This window comes from Nerophis lumbriciformis, linkage group LG22, assembly GCF_033978685.3.
Source record: "Nerophis lumbriciformis linkage group LG22, RoL_Nlum_v2.1, whole genome shotgun sequence".
NCBI classification, from domain to species: domain Eukaryota; kingdom Metazoa; phylum Chordata; class Actinopteri; order Syngnathiformes; family Syngnathidae; genus Nerophis; species Nerophis lumbriciformis.
The window spans coordinates 108,425-125,468 of NC_084569.2; the positions used below are offsets into that span (position 1 = coordinate 108,425).

At 45.5% G+C, this 17,044-nt stretch overlaps 1 protein-coding gene across 4 annotated transcripts in view; it reads right to left on the reverse strand.

Annotated features, from left to right (window-relative positions):
• Positions 1 to 17,027, reverse strand: part of LOC140679745 (cytosolic endo-beta-N-acetylglucosaminidase-like) — a 66,705-nt gene extending 49,678 nt beyond the window's left edge. For 2 of the 4 annotated variants that reach the window (XM_072915781.1, XM_072915782.1), the window contains exons 1-3: positions 16,855 to 17,027; positions 9,566 to 9,636; positions 9,278 to 9,479 (exon numbers count right to left, since the gene is read on the reverse strand). In XM_072915781.1, coding sequence (XP_072771882.1) covers positions 9,278 to 9,479; positions 9,566 to 9,636; positions 16,855 to 16,934 — 353 coding nt within the window. In that variant the 5' untranslated portion in view covers positions 16,935 to 17,027. Of the gene's footprint in view, positions 1 to 9,277; positions 9,480 to 9,542; positions 9,637 to 16,854 lie in introns of all 4 variants that reach the window. The other 2 variants (XM_072915783.1, XM_072915784.1) reach the window with 2 other exon arrangements.
• Between the last annotated feature and the right edge of the window lie 17 nt (positions 17,028 to 17,044).

Genomic DNA, 17,044 nt, shown 5'->3' on the forward strand with positions numbered 1-17,044 from the left:
GGTGCGCCGAACCCCAAACCCCCCATGCATGTGTACAAGGCCCCCAGAGTGTCTACTGTGTAGTTAAAATTAGGAGGTCAGCCGTTACAGCCGACCTCCAGTCCCTATTGATGTGTGTACTGTAGCGTGAGTGAGATATGTATGCTTGTGGGAACTAATAATGCGATTAAAATTGGGGGACATCAAGGTCATGGTGGGTCCCAACCAAACCAAGCCCCCCAAATCCTAAGTGTCTAATATGCAGCTAAGATTGAGGGATGGACGAGCAGGGGACAAGAAAGGAGGACTGGAGCCCCATTGGAGGCATCCTCAACCCCCCGGCATGCCTCCCCGCAGGACAATCCCCAAAGTCCTATATATGTGTGACTGTGTGCGCTATAAGTAGGAGGAGTAGAGGGCCCGGACATCCCCCCAGTCCACGCGGCCGACAACCAGGAACTACGGCCAGGAGGCCGCCACCCCCCGCCACAGCCCGTGACCCACACCAGACCACTTTGACGTGACGCCACGCGAGCCCCTCCCCCCGCCAAACAAAGCCAGCCCCCGCCCGCCCCAACCCAACCCTGCAGAGCCCATACCGGCAACCAAACGCAGAGAAACCGCACAGCCCCCACGCCCAATGCAAACACCGCATCCCGGCCATCCACACAGCAACGTGCCCATACGAGTCCCGGCCAGGGGAAGGAGCCCCCCAACGGGGGAAGAAGCCAATGCATCCCGTCCGCCTGCCAGCCCCCAAACCAGCCGGCAAGCCAACGCCAGCCATCCCCACAACCCCACAAGCGCACAGACACCAGCCACAGTCCCCCAACCACTCCAACCCAACACAGCGATGCCAACCGCTGGTATCACCGCAGCAACCATCACCACCACCGCCCGTCCGCAGCGTAAACACCCGCGGCCGCCGAAACCAAAACAAAAAAGCGACCGACCCCGTAAACCACAACAACGCACACCCCCGGCTACCACGGAGGCCACCAACCCACCTACCCCAACTCATCCACAGCCAGGCCAATTGAGCCACCGGACATCCACACCCATGCACACACCTACACATTCATATACACATACATACACACATACATATATGCATATACATATACATACACATACACACATTTCCACACGTATGCATATACATATAAACATACACATCCACACATATATACACATTAATACACCCACACACATATACATAAGCCCACATATACACAAACACATACATACACAACACACACAAAAAAAAAAAAAATAAATAAATAAAAAAAATAAAAATAAAAAAAAAAAATAAAAAAATTTTTTAAAAAAATAAATAAATAAATAAAAAAAAGTAATATTCTAATTTTGTGACACACGGAATTTTGGATTTTCATTTGTTGCCACTTCAAATCATCAAAATTAAATGAAATAAACATTTGAATGCATCAGTCTGTGTGCAATGAATAAATATAATGTACAAGTTACACCTTTTGAATGCAATTACTGAAATAAATCAAGTTTTTCAAAATATTCTAATTTACTGGCTTTTACCTGTATATATAGACATCTACATCCTGAAAATATGCAAAAAAAACTGTTTGGATAATTGATACTTCAAACTTGCATAAATAAATCTTAAGGAATATAACATAACTTGGCTTCTGAGAGTTTCAAAATGTAATGAATAAAATGCTAAAGTTGTTGATAAACAAGCAATTATTTTAATAATTAAATATGGACATTTTAAATGAATTATTATGATAATTTAAAATCAATTATTTCAAATATGTTTATTTTAATGTATAATTCTATGGCTGGATGTAATAAGGAGTCAGGAAAAAATACAAATAATTTTGATGTTTTTAGCAAAATATAGTAAAAATGTATTTATTTTTTATTTTTTTTAATTAATAAAAATATTTATTTTTAGGTAAGATAAACATAATAATACAATTTAGCTCTAGTCTGGATGATTTAGTTCTTGTCACCCTGTTGTCCTCCCGTCATGAAAAAAGGCTGTCCTCACTCAGGTCCGCATGGAGCTGGAGGGGGCGTGGCTTCCAGCTCTGGATGAAAATCGGGAGATTTGTCCCGGGAGGTTTTCGGGAGAGGCGCTGAATTTCAGGAGTCTCCCGGAAAATTCGGGAGGGTTGGCAAGTATGTTTAGTGGTAGAATTGATTGCTCCTATTAGCTACATTGCTAGCCACAAAGAACCACTCAAGTTTTACAAACCCCGTTTCCATATGAGTTGGGAAATTGTGTTAGATGTAAATATAAACGGAATACAATGATTTGCAAATCATTTTCAACCCATATTCAATTGAATGCACTACAAAGACAACATATTTGATGTTCAAACTGATAAACTTTTTTTTTTTTTTTGCAAATAATAATTAACTTAGAATTTCATGGCTGCAACACGTGCCAAAGTAGTTGGGAAAGGGCATGTTCACCACTGTGTTACATGGCCTTTCCTTTTAACAACACTCAGTAAACGTTTGGGAACTGAGTAAACTAACTGTTGAAGCTTTGAATGTGGAATTCTTTCCCATTCTTGTTTTATGTAGAGCTTCAGTCGTTCAACAGTCCGGGGTCTCCGCTGTCGTATTTTACGCTTCATAATGCGCCACACATTTTCGATGGGAGACAGGTCTGGACTGCAGGCGGGCCAGGTAAGTACCCGCACTCTTTTTTTACGAAGCCACGCTGTTGTAACACGTGCTGAATGTGGCTTGGCATTGTCTTGCTGAAATAAGCAGGGGCGTCCATGAAAAAGATGGCGCTGTATGTACCTTTCAGCATTAATGGTGCCTTCACAGATGTGTAAGTTACCCATGTCTTGGGCACTAATACACCCCCATACCACCACACATGCTGGCTTTTCAACTTTGCGTCGATAACAGTCTGGATGGTTCGCTTCCCCTTTGGTCCGGAAGACACGATGTTGAATATTTCCAAAAACAATTAGAAATGTGGACTCGTCAGACCACAGAACACTTTCCCACTTTGCATGAGTCCATCTTAGATGATCTCAGGCCCAGAGAAGCCGGCGGCGTTTCTGGGTGTTGTTGATAAATGGCTTTGGCTTTGCATAGTAGAGCTTTAACTTGCACTTACAGATGTAGCGACCAACTGTATTTAGTGACAGTGGTTTTCTGAAGTGTTCCTGAGCCCATGTGGTGATATCCTTTAGAGATTGATGTCTGTTTTTGATACAGTGCCGTCTGAGGGATGGAAGGTCACGGTCATTCAATGTTGGTTTCCGGCCATGCCGCTTACGTGGAGTGATTTCTCCAGATTCTCTGAACCTTTTGATGATATTATGGAGCGTAGATGTTGAAATCCCTAAATTTCTTGCAATTGCACTTTGAGAAACGTTGTTCTTAAACTGTTTGACTATTTGCTCACGCAGTTGTGGACAAAGGGGTGTACCTCGCCCCATCCTTTCTTGTGAAAGACTGAGCATTTTTTGGGAAGCTGTTTTTATACCCAATCATGGCACCCACCTGTTCCCAATTAGCCTGCACACCTGTGGGATGTTCCAAATAAGTGTTTGATGAGCATTCCTCAACTTTATCAGTATTTATTGCCACCTTTCCCAACTTCTTTGTCACGTGTTGCTGCCATCAAATTCTAAAGTTAATGATTATTTGCAAAAAAAAAAAAAAATGTTTATCAATTTGAACATCAAATATGTTGTCTTTGTAGCATATTCAACTGAATATGGCTTGAAAATGATTTGCAAATCATTGTATTCCGTTTATATTTACATCTAACACAATTTCCCAACTCATATGGAAACGGGGTTTGTACGTTGTCTTTCTTGTCTCTCATAATGATTGTAAACGATTTCCCCAAAAAGTGCACTTCAATCAATCAAAGTTTATTTATACAACCTAAATGCTGAGGGTGATTTCACCACAGCGAGTGTGTGTGTGTGACTATCAGTGGTACTTGAACTTGATAACTTCATCACAAGTGTCTCAAAGGGCTGCACAAGCCACATCCTGGGCTCAGATCCCACATCAGGGCAAGAAAAACTCCTCCACCCTTCTACACTTCTACCCTTCTACACCTCCACCCTTCTACACCTCCACACATTCACTCCTCCACACCTCCACTCCTCCACACCTCCACACATTCACACCTTCACACCTCCACACATTCACTCCTCCACACATTCACTCCTCCACACCTCCGAACCTCCACTCCTCCGCACCTTCACATCTCCACTCCTCCACACATTCACTCCTCCACACCTCCGCACTTCCACACCTCCACACATTCACTCCTCTACACCTCCACACCTTCATTCCTCCACACCTTCACACCTCCACTCCTCCACACCTCTACACTTCTACCCTTCTACACCTCCACACCTCCACTCTTACACTCCTACACTCCTACACTCCTCTACACCTCCACACCTCTACCCTTCTACACCTCCACTCCTACACTCCTCCACTCCTCTACACCTCCACCCCTCTACCCTTCTACACCTCCACTCCTCCGCACCTTCACATCTCCACTCCTCCACACATTCACTCCTCCACACATTCACTCCTCCACACCTCCGCACTTCCACTCCTCTACACCTCCACTCCTCCACACATTCACTCCTCCGCACCTCCACACCTTCACTCCTCCTTACCTCCACTCCTCCACACCTCCACACATTCACTCCTCTACACCTCCACACCTTCATTCCTCCACACCTCCACCCCTCTACACTTCTACCCTTCTACACCTCCACTCCTCCACTCCTACACTCCTCTACACCTCCACTCCTACACTCCTCTACACCTCCACTCCTACACTCCTCTACACCTCCACCCCTCTACCCTTCTACACCTCCACTCCTACACTCCTCCACTCCTCTACACCTCCACCCCTCTACCCTTCTACACCTCCACTCCTACACTCCTCCACTCCTCTACACCTCCACCCCTCTACCCTTCTACACCTCCACTCCTACACTCCTCCACTCCTCTACACCTCCACCCCTCTACCCTTCTACACCTCCACACCTCTAACCTTTTACACCTCCACTCCTCCACACATTCACTCCTCCACACCTCCACACATTCACTCCTCTACACCTTCACTCCTCCACACCTTCACTCCTCCACACATTCACTCCTCTACACCTCCACACATTCACTCCTTCACACCTCCACTCCTCCACACCTCTAACCTTCTACACCTCCACTTCTCCACACATTCACTCCTCTACACCTCCACATCTCCACTCCTCCACACCTCCACTCCTCCACACATTCACTCCTCCACACATTCACTCCTCCACACCTCCACTCCTCCGCACCTTCACATCTCCGCACCTTCACACCTCCACACATTCACTCCTCCACACCTCCGAACCTCCACTCCTCTACACCTCCACTCCTCTACACCTCCACTCCTCCGCACCTTCACATCTCCGCACTTTCACACCTCCACTCCTCCACACATTCACTCCTCCACACATTCACTCCTCCACACCTCCACTCCTCTACACCTCCACACCTCCACTCCTCCGCACCTCCACACTCCTCCTTACCTCCACTCCTCTACACCTCCACACATTCATTCCTCCACACCTCCACTCCTCCACACCTTCACACATTCACTCCTCTACACCTCCACACATTCACTCCTTCACACCTCCACTCCTCCACACCTCTAACCTTCTACACCTCCACTTCTCCACACATTCACTCCTCTACACCTCCACATCTCCACTCCTCCACACCTCCACTCCTCCACACATTCACTCCTCCACACATTCACTCCTCCACACCTCCGAACCTCCACTCCTCCGCACCTTCACATCTCCGCACCTTCACACCTCCACACATTCACTCCTCCACACCTCCGAACCTCCACTCCTCCGCACCTTCACATCTCCACTCCTCCACACATTCACTCCTCCACACCTCCGCACTTCCACACCTCCACACATTCACTCCTCTACACCTCCACACCTTCATTCCTCCACACCTTCACACCTCCACTCCTCCACACCTCTACACTTCTACCCTTCTACACCTCCACACCTCCACTCTTACACTCCTACACTCCTACACTCCTCTACACCTCCACACCTCTACCCTTCTACACCTCCACTCCTACACTCCTCCACTCCTCTACACCTCCACCCCTCTACCCTTCTACACCTCCACTCCTCCGCACCTTCACATCTCCACTCCTCCACACATTCACTCCTCCACACATTCACTCCTCCACACCTCCGCACTTCCACTCCTCTACACCTCCACTCCTCCACACATTCACTCCTCCGCACCTCCACACCTTCACTCCTCCTTACCTCCACTCCTCCACACCTCCACACATTCACTCCTCTACACCTCCACACCTTCATTCCTCCACACCTCCACCCCTCTACACTTCTACCCTTCTACACCTCCACTCCTCCACTCCTACACTCCTCTACACCTCCACTCCTACACTCCTCTACACCTCCACTCCTACACTCCTCTACACCTCCACCCCTCTACCCTTCTACACCTCCACTCCTACACTCCTCCACTCCTCTACACCTCCACCCCTCTACCCTTCTACACCTCCACTCCTACACTCCTCCACTCCTCTACACCTCCACCCCTCTACCCTTCTACACCTCCACTCCTACACTCCTCCACTCCTCTACACCTCCACCCCTCTACCCTTCTACACCTCCACACCTCTAACCTTTTACACCTCCACTCCTCCACACATTCACTCCTCCACACCTCCACACATTCACTCCTCTACACCTTCACTCCTCCACACCTTCACTCCTCCACACATTCACTCCTCTACACCTCCACACATTCACTCCTTCACACCTCCACTCCTCCACACCTCTAACCTTCTACACCTCCACTTCTCCACACATTCACTCCTCTACACCTCCACATCTCCACTCCTCCACACCTCCACTCCTCCACACATTCACTCCTCCACACATTCACTCCTCCACACCTCCACTCCTCCGCACCTTCACATCTCCGCACCTTCACACCTCCACACATTCACTCCTCCACACCTCCGAACCTCCACTCCTCTACACCTCCACTCCTCTACACCTCCACTCCTCCGCACCTTCACATCTCCGCACTTTCACACCTCCACTCCTCCACACATTCACTCCTCCACACATTCACTCCTCCACACCTCCACTCCTCTACACCTCCACACCTCCACTCCTCCGCACCTCCACACTCCTCCTTACCTCCACTCCTCTACACCTCCACACATTCATTCCTCCACACCTCCACTCCTCCACACCTTCACACATTCACTCCTCTACACCTCCACACATTCACTCCTTCACACCTCCACTCCTCCACACCTCTAACCTTCTACACCTCCACTTCTCCACACATTCACTCCTCTACACCTCCACATCTCCACTCCTCCACACCTCCACTCCTCCACACATTCACTCCTCCACACATTCACTCCTCCACACCTCCGAACCTCCACTCCTCCGCACCTTCACATCTCCGCACCTTCACACCTCCACACATTCACTCCTCCACACCTCCGAACCTCCACTCCTCTACACCTCCACTCCTCTACACCTCCACTCCTCCGCACCTTCACTCCTCCGCACTTTCACACCTCCACACATTCACTCCTCCACACATTCACTCCTCCACACCTCCACTCCTCTACACCTCCACACCTCCACTCCTCCGCACCTCCACACTCCTCCTTACCTCCACTCCTCTACACCTCCACACATTCATTCCTCCACACCTCCACTCCTCCACACATTCACTCCTCCACACATTCACTCCTCCACACATTCACTCCTCCACACCTCTACCCTTCTACACCTCCACTCCTACACTCCTCCACTCCTCTACACCTCCACCCTTCTACACCTCCACTCCTCCACACATTCACTCCTCCACTCCTCCACACCTCCACTCCTCCACACCTCCACACCTCCGCACTTCCACACATTCATTCCTCCACACCTCCACACATTCACTCCTCCACACATTCACTCCTCCACACATTCACTCCTCCACTCCTCCACTCCTCTACACCTCCACACCTCTACCCTTCTACACCTCCACTCCTACACTCCTCCACTCCTCCACACCTCCACCCTTCTACACCTCCACTCCTCCACACCTCTAACCTTCTACACCTCCACACATTCACTCCTCCACACATTCACTCCTCCACACCTTCACTCCTCCACACCTTCACACATTCACTCCTCCACTCCTCCACACATTCACTCCTCCACACCTTCACTCCTCCACACCTCCACACCTTCACTCCTCCACACCTCCACTCAACTACACCTTCACTCCTCCACACATTCACTCCTCTACACCTCCACACATTCACTCCTTCACTCCTCCACACCTCTAACCTTCTACACCTCCACTTCTCCACACATTCACTCCTCCACAAATTCACTCCTCCACACCTTCACTCCTCCACACCTCCACACATTCACTCCTCCACACATTCACTCCACACATTCACTCCTCTACACCTCCACACATTCACTCCTTCACACCTCCACTCATTCACTGCTCCACACCTCCGAACCTCCACTCCTCCGCACTTTCACATCTCCGCACCTTCACTCCTCCACACATTCACTCCTCCACACATTCACTCCTCCACACATTCACTCCTCCACACCTCCGAACCTCCACTCCTCCGCACCTTCACATCTCCGCACCTTCACATCTCCGCACCTTCACATCTCCGCACCTTCACACCTCCACTCCTCCACACATTCACTCCTCCACACCTCCGCACCTCCACACATTCACTCCTCCACTCCTCCACACCTCCACACATTCACTCCTCCACACCTCCACACATTCACTCCTCCACTCCTCCACACCTCCACACATTCACTCCTCCACACCTTAGCACCTCCACAAATTCCCTCCTCCACTCCCAATGGGCACACTGAGAAACCTCGGAGGGGGAAAGTGCAGTTCCTCTATCATTTTTCATTTACCAAGGGCGTTCACAGCATTTCCGCTAGTTTCTGTTTATATTGCTAACAGGAACAGCCCCAGGAACAAGACGCTCAACGGACTGCATCCAGCCATCAGTGAGCAACACCCAGGCGGACTCCTCATCATTGCTGTAAAGCATGTCTCACGTACGTAGGCAGGTACGATACTGCAATGTGTCTTGCATATATGGATAAATACATATCAAATATCTTTCTTTTCTGTTTTCTTTTTAAAAGCAATGTTAAATTGTGTACACATAATCTTCAGGCCCAAATCAATTAAAAAAAAAAAGATTTACCTGTCATCTAGGTATCCACCCATCATGTCATGAGATACCAGAGTGCGACGTAAGCAACTGCCAAGTGTAGGTTGTCGCTGTGCCAGAGGGACGACTGCCACGTTAAATGGGTTGGCCTCACTTTTCTTCCATGACAGCAGCTCATCCATCGTCTGAAGACTACAGCAAATCGGTTCAGTGGTTTCAACATCGTAATGTTTGACTGAAAGCGAAAGAAGATGTGGAAGTTAATCAAAAGACAAACTTATAATGCAATTCAGTGTACCAGTGTTAATAAGTTCATTTAACCTGGTAACGCTGAAGGCAAATTCATGGCTTCATGACTGCTGTCTGAGTCCACAGGCTGATCCGAAGAGAACCTAGAAAGAGAAAAAGACAGCGTATGTTGTACTACACATTTTAGACACTTGTCAAGGAAATACCCTCAAATTCACTGAAGAAAAACAATGCATTCACATTTACTCGACACTCATTGAAATGTGTTGTTTTAACAATGTTTACAGACATGTACTTTTTTGCAACAAAACAAAAACATTTCAAATACAGGGTGTGGACTTTGCGTTGCATTTCTTTTATGTATGAAAAGCGCTTTATAAATAAAGCTTGATTTGATTTGACTTTTCATTCAATGACTCTTAACTTTCGACAGAGAGGATTCTTCTTCCAGTGTGGAGGGGGGCGTGATCTGCGGGCCTGCCGCAGAGCGGGGTGTGTAAGGACCGGCCTTGAAGACAGCAGCAGGTGAGTAGATTACCCAGCTGGGGCTTGTTATCTAATCACCTGTCGCCTTTATTAGCAGCAGCCGGAACGAGACACGTGGTGGGAGTTGCTGGTGAGCAGAGGCATAAGAGCGAGAGACAGTTTGCTGGAAAGCAAAACCACGCTGCTTTAAGAAAATAAAAGACTTGTTACCTCAGACTACCGAGCTCACAAAAGGATCTTTATGTCAGAAGTACCCGCAGGAGGGCAACCTCTACACAGGGTTGCCTTGATTTTCGCAGGATTCAGTTTCCAATTTTCCCCAAAGCTTTGCCCCTCTTTTCACCTACTCAGTGGCCTAGTGATTAGAATCAGAATCAGAATCAGCTTTATTGTCATTACGCAAGGTAACGAGATTGAGGCCATTCCATACAGTGCGATGTGTGCATGCTAGAAAAACAATGTGCAAATATATAAAAATATAAAAAATGTAGAAGTGCAATGAATATGGTGTGAAATGAATATATACATGAAAAAAAACAAAACAAAAACAGGGTGGTTGGTGGAATGGGTTATTGCACCGAAGAGAAGGCAGTTATGAGGGACAATGGGGCAGTCCGTTCAGGATGGTTATGGCCCTGGGGAAGAAGCTGTTCTTTAGCCTGTTTGTTTTGGTTTTAATGCACCTGTAGCGCTTCCCAGAGGGCAGCAGGTGGAACAGGTCAGAGCCAGGGTGGGTGCTGTCCTTGATGATGGCACTGGCTCTGTTGAGGCAGCGGGAGGTGTAGATGTCCGTCAGAGAGGGGAGAGGGCGGCCGATGATCTTCTGAGCCGTCTTGACCACTCTTTGCAGCCTCTCCCTGTCTGCTGCAGTGCAGCTGCCGTACCATACCGTAATACAGTAGGTCAGCAGGCTCTCGATGGACGAGCGGTAGAAGGTCAGCAGCAGGTCAGGCTTCAGGTTGTACTTCCCGAGGACTCTAAGGAAGTGTAGCCGCTGCTGAGCCTTCTTGATGATTGATGTGGTGTTGACTGTCCAGGAGAAGTCATTAGAGATGTGGACTCCAAGGTACCTGAAGGTGTGGACCCTCTCTACACGCTCGCCGTTGATGTAGAGGGGGGCAGGGTCGGTGCTGCTCCTCCTGAAGTCGACGATGATCTCTCTGGTCTTGCTGGTGTTGAGAGCGAGGTTGTTCTCCGAAGACCAGGCCGTCAGCTTCAGGACCTCCTCTCTGTAGGCAGCCTCGTCACCCCTGGAGATGAGCCCGACCACTGTGGTATCGTCGGCGAACTTGACGGTAAGGTTGTCACTGTGGGCCGAACTGCAGTCATGGGTGTAAAGGCAGTAGAGGAGGGGGCTCAGCACACAGCCCTGTGGGGAGCCGATGCTCAGCGTGCGGGAGGATGAGAGGTGCGGGCCAAGTCTCACATTCTGGGGTCGGTCCGTTAGGAAGTCCCTTATCCAGGCGTTTGTGAGAGGGGGGAGGCCAAGAGTGTCCAGTTTATTGCAGAGTCTGTCCGGGATTATTGTATTGAAGGCAGAGCTATAGTCCACAGAGAGCATCCGGACGTAGCTCTGCTGCTGCTCCAGGTGGTTCAGAGCAGAGTGGAGAGCAACAGCGATGGCGTCCTCTGTGGACCTGTTCGCCCGGTATGCGAACTGGTGGGGGTCGAAGTCTGGAGGGATATGGTCCTTGATGTGCTGGAGAACAAGTCGCTCGAAGCACTTCATGATTACCGGAGTGAGGGCCACTGGTCGGTAATCATTCAGGCTGGTGATGGGAGACTTCTTCGGCATCGGGATTATTGTAGATGACTTCAGGCAGGATGGGATGACTGCCTGAGCCAGGGAGAGGTTGAAGATCCTGGTGAGGGGGGCAGCGAGCTGGTGGGCGCACGTCCTGAGCACCTTTCCAGGTACTCCGTCTGGTCCGGTAGCCTTCCTGGGGTTCACAGCCAGGAGCACTCGTCTGACACTGTGCTCCTGTACAGTGAGTGGAGTGGCGCCGGAGCCCGGTGGGGGCGGGGGCAGGGCTGGAGCAGATGAGTGTCGCTGGGGGGTTTCGAAACGGGCAAAGAAACAGTTAAGCTCCTCTGCCAATGTCGCACTCTGATCCGCAGTTGTCATATTGCAGCCTCTGAAGTTCGTGATGTCATGAATGCCCCGCCACACCTCCCGTGAGAGTGTCCGCCCTGAGTTGGGTAGGTTGTGAGTTCAAACCCCGGCCGAGTCATACCAAAGACTATAAAAATGGGACCCATTACCTCCCTGCTTGGCACTCAGCATCAAGGGTTGGAATTGGGGGTTAAATCACCAAAAAAGATTCCCGGGCGCTGCCACCGCTGCTGCTCACTGCTCCCCTCCCCTCACAGGGGGTGATCAAGGGTGATGGTTCAAATGCAGAGAATAATTTCGCCACACCTCGTGTGTGTGTGTGACAATCATTGGTACTTTAACTTTAACTTTCGTACAACCTCTTGTGCTAATAAAAAATATATATATATACAGTATATTAAAAAAAAGTCTCATCTTAACCTATATTCAGAGTTTTTTAAATATAAAATAAAAATAAATTAAAAAAAACATCTTCTTGTTGTCCTACTTGTGATTTCAAAGCAAGTAATCCATCAATTTGTACATACGAAAATATTATTTATTGTGTCATAATATCATTAAACGATTTTATATATATATATATAAATATATATATACACACACACAAATATACACGTATGAATATATATATATATAGATAGGCTTTTTAAATAAATGATGTATCATTGTCGATTATGCAAATTGTATGATGACATCATATTGACACCAACCCTAGCCACGCCCCCACCGCCATAAATACACTATTTGTGGGAAACACTGCATTTGTATTGTTTCTTATGGACAAAAAGCTTCCGTTTTCCTCTGATTTGGTCTTTGTCGGAATTTTTTGGAATAATTTTGTGACTGCTATACCTTTTTTTTTTTTTTTTTTTTTTACAAACAGCACACAACATTGGTACATCTAATGCATCACATTAAAGTCATTTACAGTGGCTTTTGAATATTTATGAGTGCAAATTGTAGCTAAGATAGACTTTTGAGTATGACACACACTTTGTATAGTTGTTGTTTATATAGTTGTTAGTGTAAAGTAGTGATGGGTCCGGCAACACCGATGCATCGGCGCATGCGTCGAGCTCATAGAGCAAAACCCTGTGTCGGTGCGCGTACCGCTTTTAGAAAGTCACGTGACCGATCATGAGCTGTTTTGGTCACGTGACCGATACGCCAACTGTGTCGCACTGACGCCTCCTCTGTGCCCTGTGAGCGGCTCTTTTCTACAGCCAGAGAAATAATAACTAAGAAGAGAAATCGTCTAAAATGTAATACGTCGGAAAAACTTTTTATTCTTATTTTTATAAAAATGTGTAAAAAAATAAAATTAAAAAAATTCCCAGTCCACAATCATCCACAACACGTTCTCTTCGATTTCCATGTTATGATACATGTTCACATTATTTATTGACTGTATCTAAAAAAGATACAAATATATTTTTATTTAAATGAAGATATGAAATAATCCTAAATGAAATACAATGACTTGGTTTATATTATTGTATATACTAGGGCAGGGGTCACCAACGCGGTGCCCGCGGTCACCAGGTAGCCCGTAAGGACCAGATCAGTCGCCCGCTGGCCTGTTCTAAAAATAGCTCAAAGAGCAGCACTTACCAGTGAGCTGCCTCTATTTTTTTTAATTTTATTTATTTACTAGCAAGCTGGTCTCGCTTTGCTCGACATTTTTAATTCTAAAAGAGACAAAATTCAAATAGAATTTGAAAATCCAAGAAAATATTTTAAAGACTTGGTCTTCACTTGGAATAAGCGGTAGAAAATGGATGGATGGATGGGTCTTCACTTGTTTAAATAAATTCATTTATTTTTTACTTTGCTTCTTATTACTTTTAGAAATACAATTTTAGAGAAAAAAATACAACCTTAAAATGATTTTAGGATTTTTAAACAAATATACCTTTTTACCTTTTAAATTTCTTCCTCTTCTTTCCTGACAATTTAAATCAATGTTCAAGTAAATTTATTTATTTTTTATTGTAAAGAATAATAAATATTTTAGCTTCTGTTTTTTCGATGAAGAATATTTGTGAAATATTTCTTCAAACTTACTATGATTAAAATTCAAAAAAAAAATTCTGTCAAATCTAGAAAATCTGGAGAATCAAATTTAAATCTTATTTCAAAGTATTTTGAATTTCTTTTAAAATTTTTGTTCTGGAAAATCTAGAAAAAATACTGATTTGTCTTTGTTAGAAATATAGCTTGGTCCAATTTGTTAAATATTCTAACAAAGTACAGATTGGATTTTAACCAATTTAAAACATGTCATCAAAATTCTAAAATGTATCTTAATCAGGAAAAATTACTAATGATGTTCCATAAATTATTTTTTTTATTTTTTCAAAAAGATTCAAATAAGCTAGTTTTTCTCTTCTTTTTGTCGGTTGAATTTTGAATTATAAAGAGTCGAAATTGAAGATAAACTATGTTTCAAAATGTTATTTTAAATTTTTTCTTGTTTTCTCCTCTTTTAAACCGTTCAATTAAGTGTTTTTTTCATCATTTATTCTCTACAAAAAAACCTTCCGTAAAAGGAAAAAAAAAAATGTACGACGGAATGACAGACAGAAATACCCATTTTTTTATATATATAAATTTATTTATTTAGCTATTCTTGTTTAAATCACACTTACATGTAACTTACAAATGACAATATATTTATTTATTTAAGTGTGTATCAAACTGGTAGCCCTTCGCATTAATCAGTACCCAAGAAGTAGTTTTTGGTTTCAAAAAGGTTGGTGACCCCTGTACTAGGGCATCAAATCAGTGTCAGTTGAGTCGGTCCATAGGTTGCCTGTAGGGATTTTTAATGTCCAGCAGATGTCAGTATTTAGTGACACAGTATCGACACAGTATCAATACAGTTTTACAATGTGTCGAAACGCTTCATGACGCCTCATCAACCCATCACTAGTGTAAAGTTGGTCATTGCTGTGCGGGAAACCAGTCACCAGGTAACATGGAAACACATACAGGTAAAAGCCAGTAAATTAGAATATTTTGAAAAACTTGATTTATTTCAGTAATTGCATTCAAAAAGTGTAACTTGTACATTATATTTATTCATTGCACACAGACTGATGCATTCAAATGTTTATTTCATTTAATTTTGATGATTTGAAGTGGCAACAAATGAAAATCCAAAATTCCGTGTGTCACAAAATTAGAATATTACTTAAGGCTAATACAAAAAAGGGATTTTTAGAAATGTTGGCCAACTGAAAAGTATGAAAATGAAAAATATGAGCATGTACAATACTCAATACTTGGTTGGAGCTCCTTTTGCCTCAATTACTGCGTTAATGCGGCGTGGCATGGAGTCCATGAGTTTCTGGCACTGCTCAGGTGTTATGAGAGCCCAGGTTGCTCTGATAGTGGCCTTCAACTCTTCTGCGTTTTTGGGTCTGGCATTCTGCATCTTCCTTTTCACAATACCCCACAGATTTTCTATGGGGCTAAGGTCAGGGGAGTTGGCGGGCCAATTTAGAACAGAAATACCATGGTCCATAAACCAGGCACGGGTAGATTTTGCGCTGTGTGCAGGCGCCAAGTCCTGTTGGAACTTGAAATCTCCATCTCCATAGAGCAGGTCAGCAGCAGGAAGCATGAAGTGCTCTAAAACTTGCTGGTAGACGGCTGCGTTGACCCTGGATCTCAGGAAACAGAGTGGACAGACACCAGCAGATTGCATGGCACCCCAAACCATCACCCAACCATGCAAATTTTGCATTTCCTTTGGAAATCGAGGTCCCAGAGTCTGGAGGAAGACAGGAGAGGCACAGGATCCACATTGCCTGAAGTCTAGTGTAAAGTTTCCACCATCAGTGATGGTTTGGGGTGCCATGTCATCTGCTGGTGTCGGTCCACTCTGTTTCCTGAGATCCAGGGTCAACGCAGCCGTCTACCAGCAAGTTTTAGAGCACTTCATGCTTCCTGCTGCTGACCTGCTCTATGGAGATGGAGATTTCAAGTTCCAACAGGACTTGGCGCCTGCACACAGCGCAAAATCTACCCGTGCCTGGTTTACGGACCATGGTATTTCTGTTCTAAATTGGCCCGCCAACTCCCCTGACCTTAGCCCCATAGAAAATCTGTGGGGTATTGTGAAAAGGAAGATGCAGAATGCCAGACCCAAAAACGCAGAGGAGTTGAAGGCCACTATCAGAGCAACCTGGGCTCTCATAACACCTGAGCAGTGCCAGAAACTCATCGACTCCATGCCACGCCGCATTAACGCAGTAATTGAGGCAAAAGGAGCTCCAACCAAGTATTGAGTATTGTACATGCTCATATTTTTCATTTTCATACTTCTCAGTTGGCCAACATTTCTAAAAATCCCTTTTTTGTATTAGCCTTAAGTAATATTCTAATTTTGTGACACACGGAATTTTGGATTTTCATTTGTTGCCACTTCAAATCATCAAAATTAAATGAAATAAACATTTGAATGCATCAGTCTGTGTGCAATGAATAAATATAATGTACAAGTTACACCTTTTGAATGCAATTACTGAAATAAATCAAGTTTTTCAAAATATTCTAATTTACTGGCTTTTACCTGTACATTAATTTATTAACCGTCTCTTTGTTCATCCTTCAAGAAAATGATGATAGCATATAGTATGTATCATTAATAATGATGTACCCATTAACAAGATGGATGAGTAATACTGTAGCAAACTAAGCTAGATGAACACACAAGAATCAACAACATGAGGCTACAACCTTTCTGAGAGCATTTTACCTAAAGTCGTCCGTGTTGTCTTCATCTTCACGCTTACTTGTCAAAGTGAGCCTCTTAGTTTCACCTAAATGTTCTGACATGTTTGGCAATTCAGCTTCAAATATGAAGCAAGTTGTCTTTCACGCTGTCAAGCACAGAAGTCTGCCAGCGGAAGTGTAAAGTTGTAAAGTCACCGGAAGTTCCACAGTCG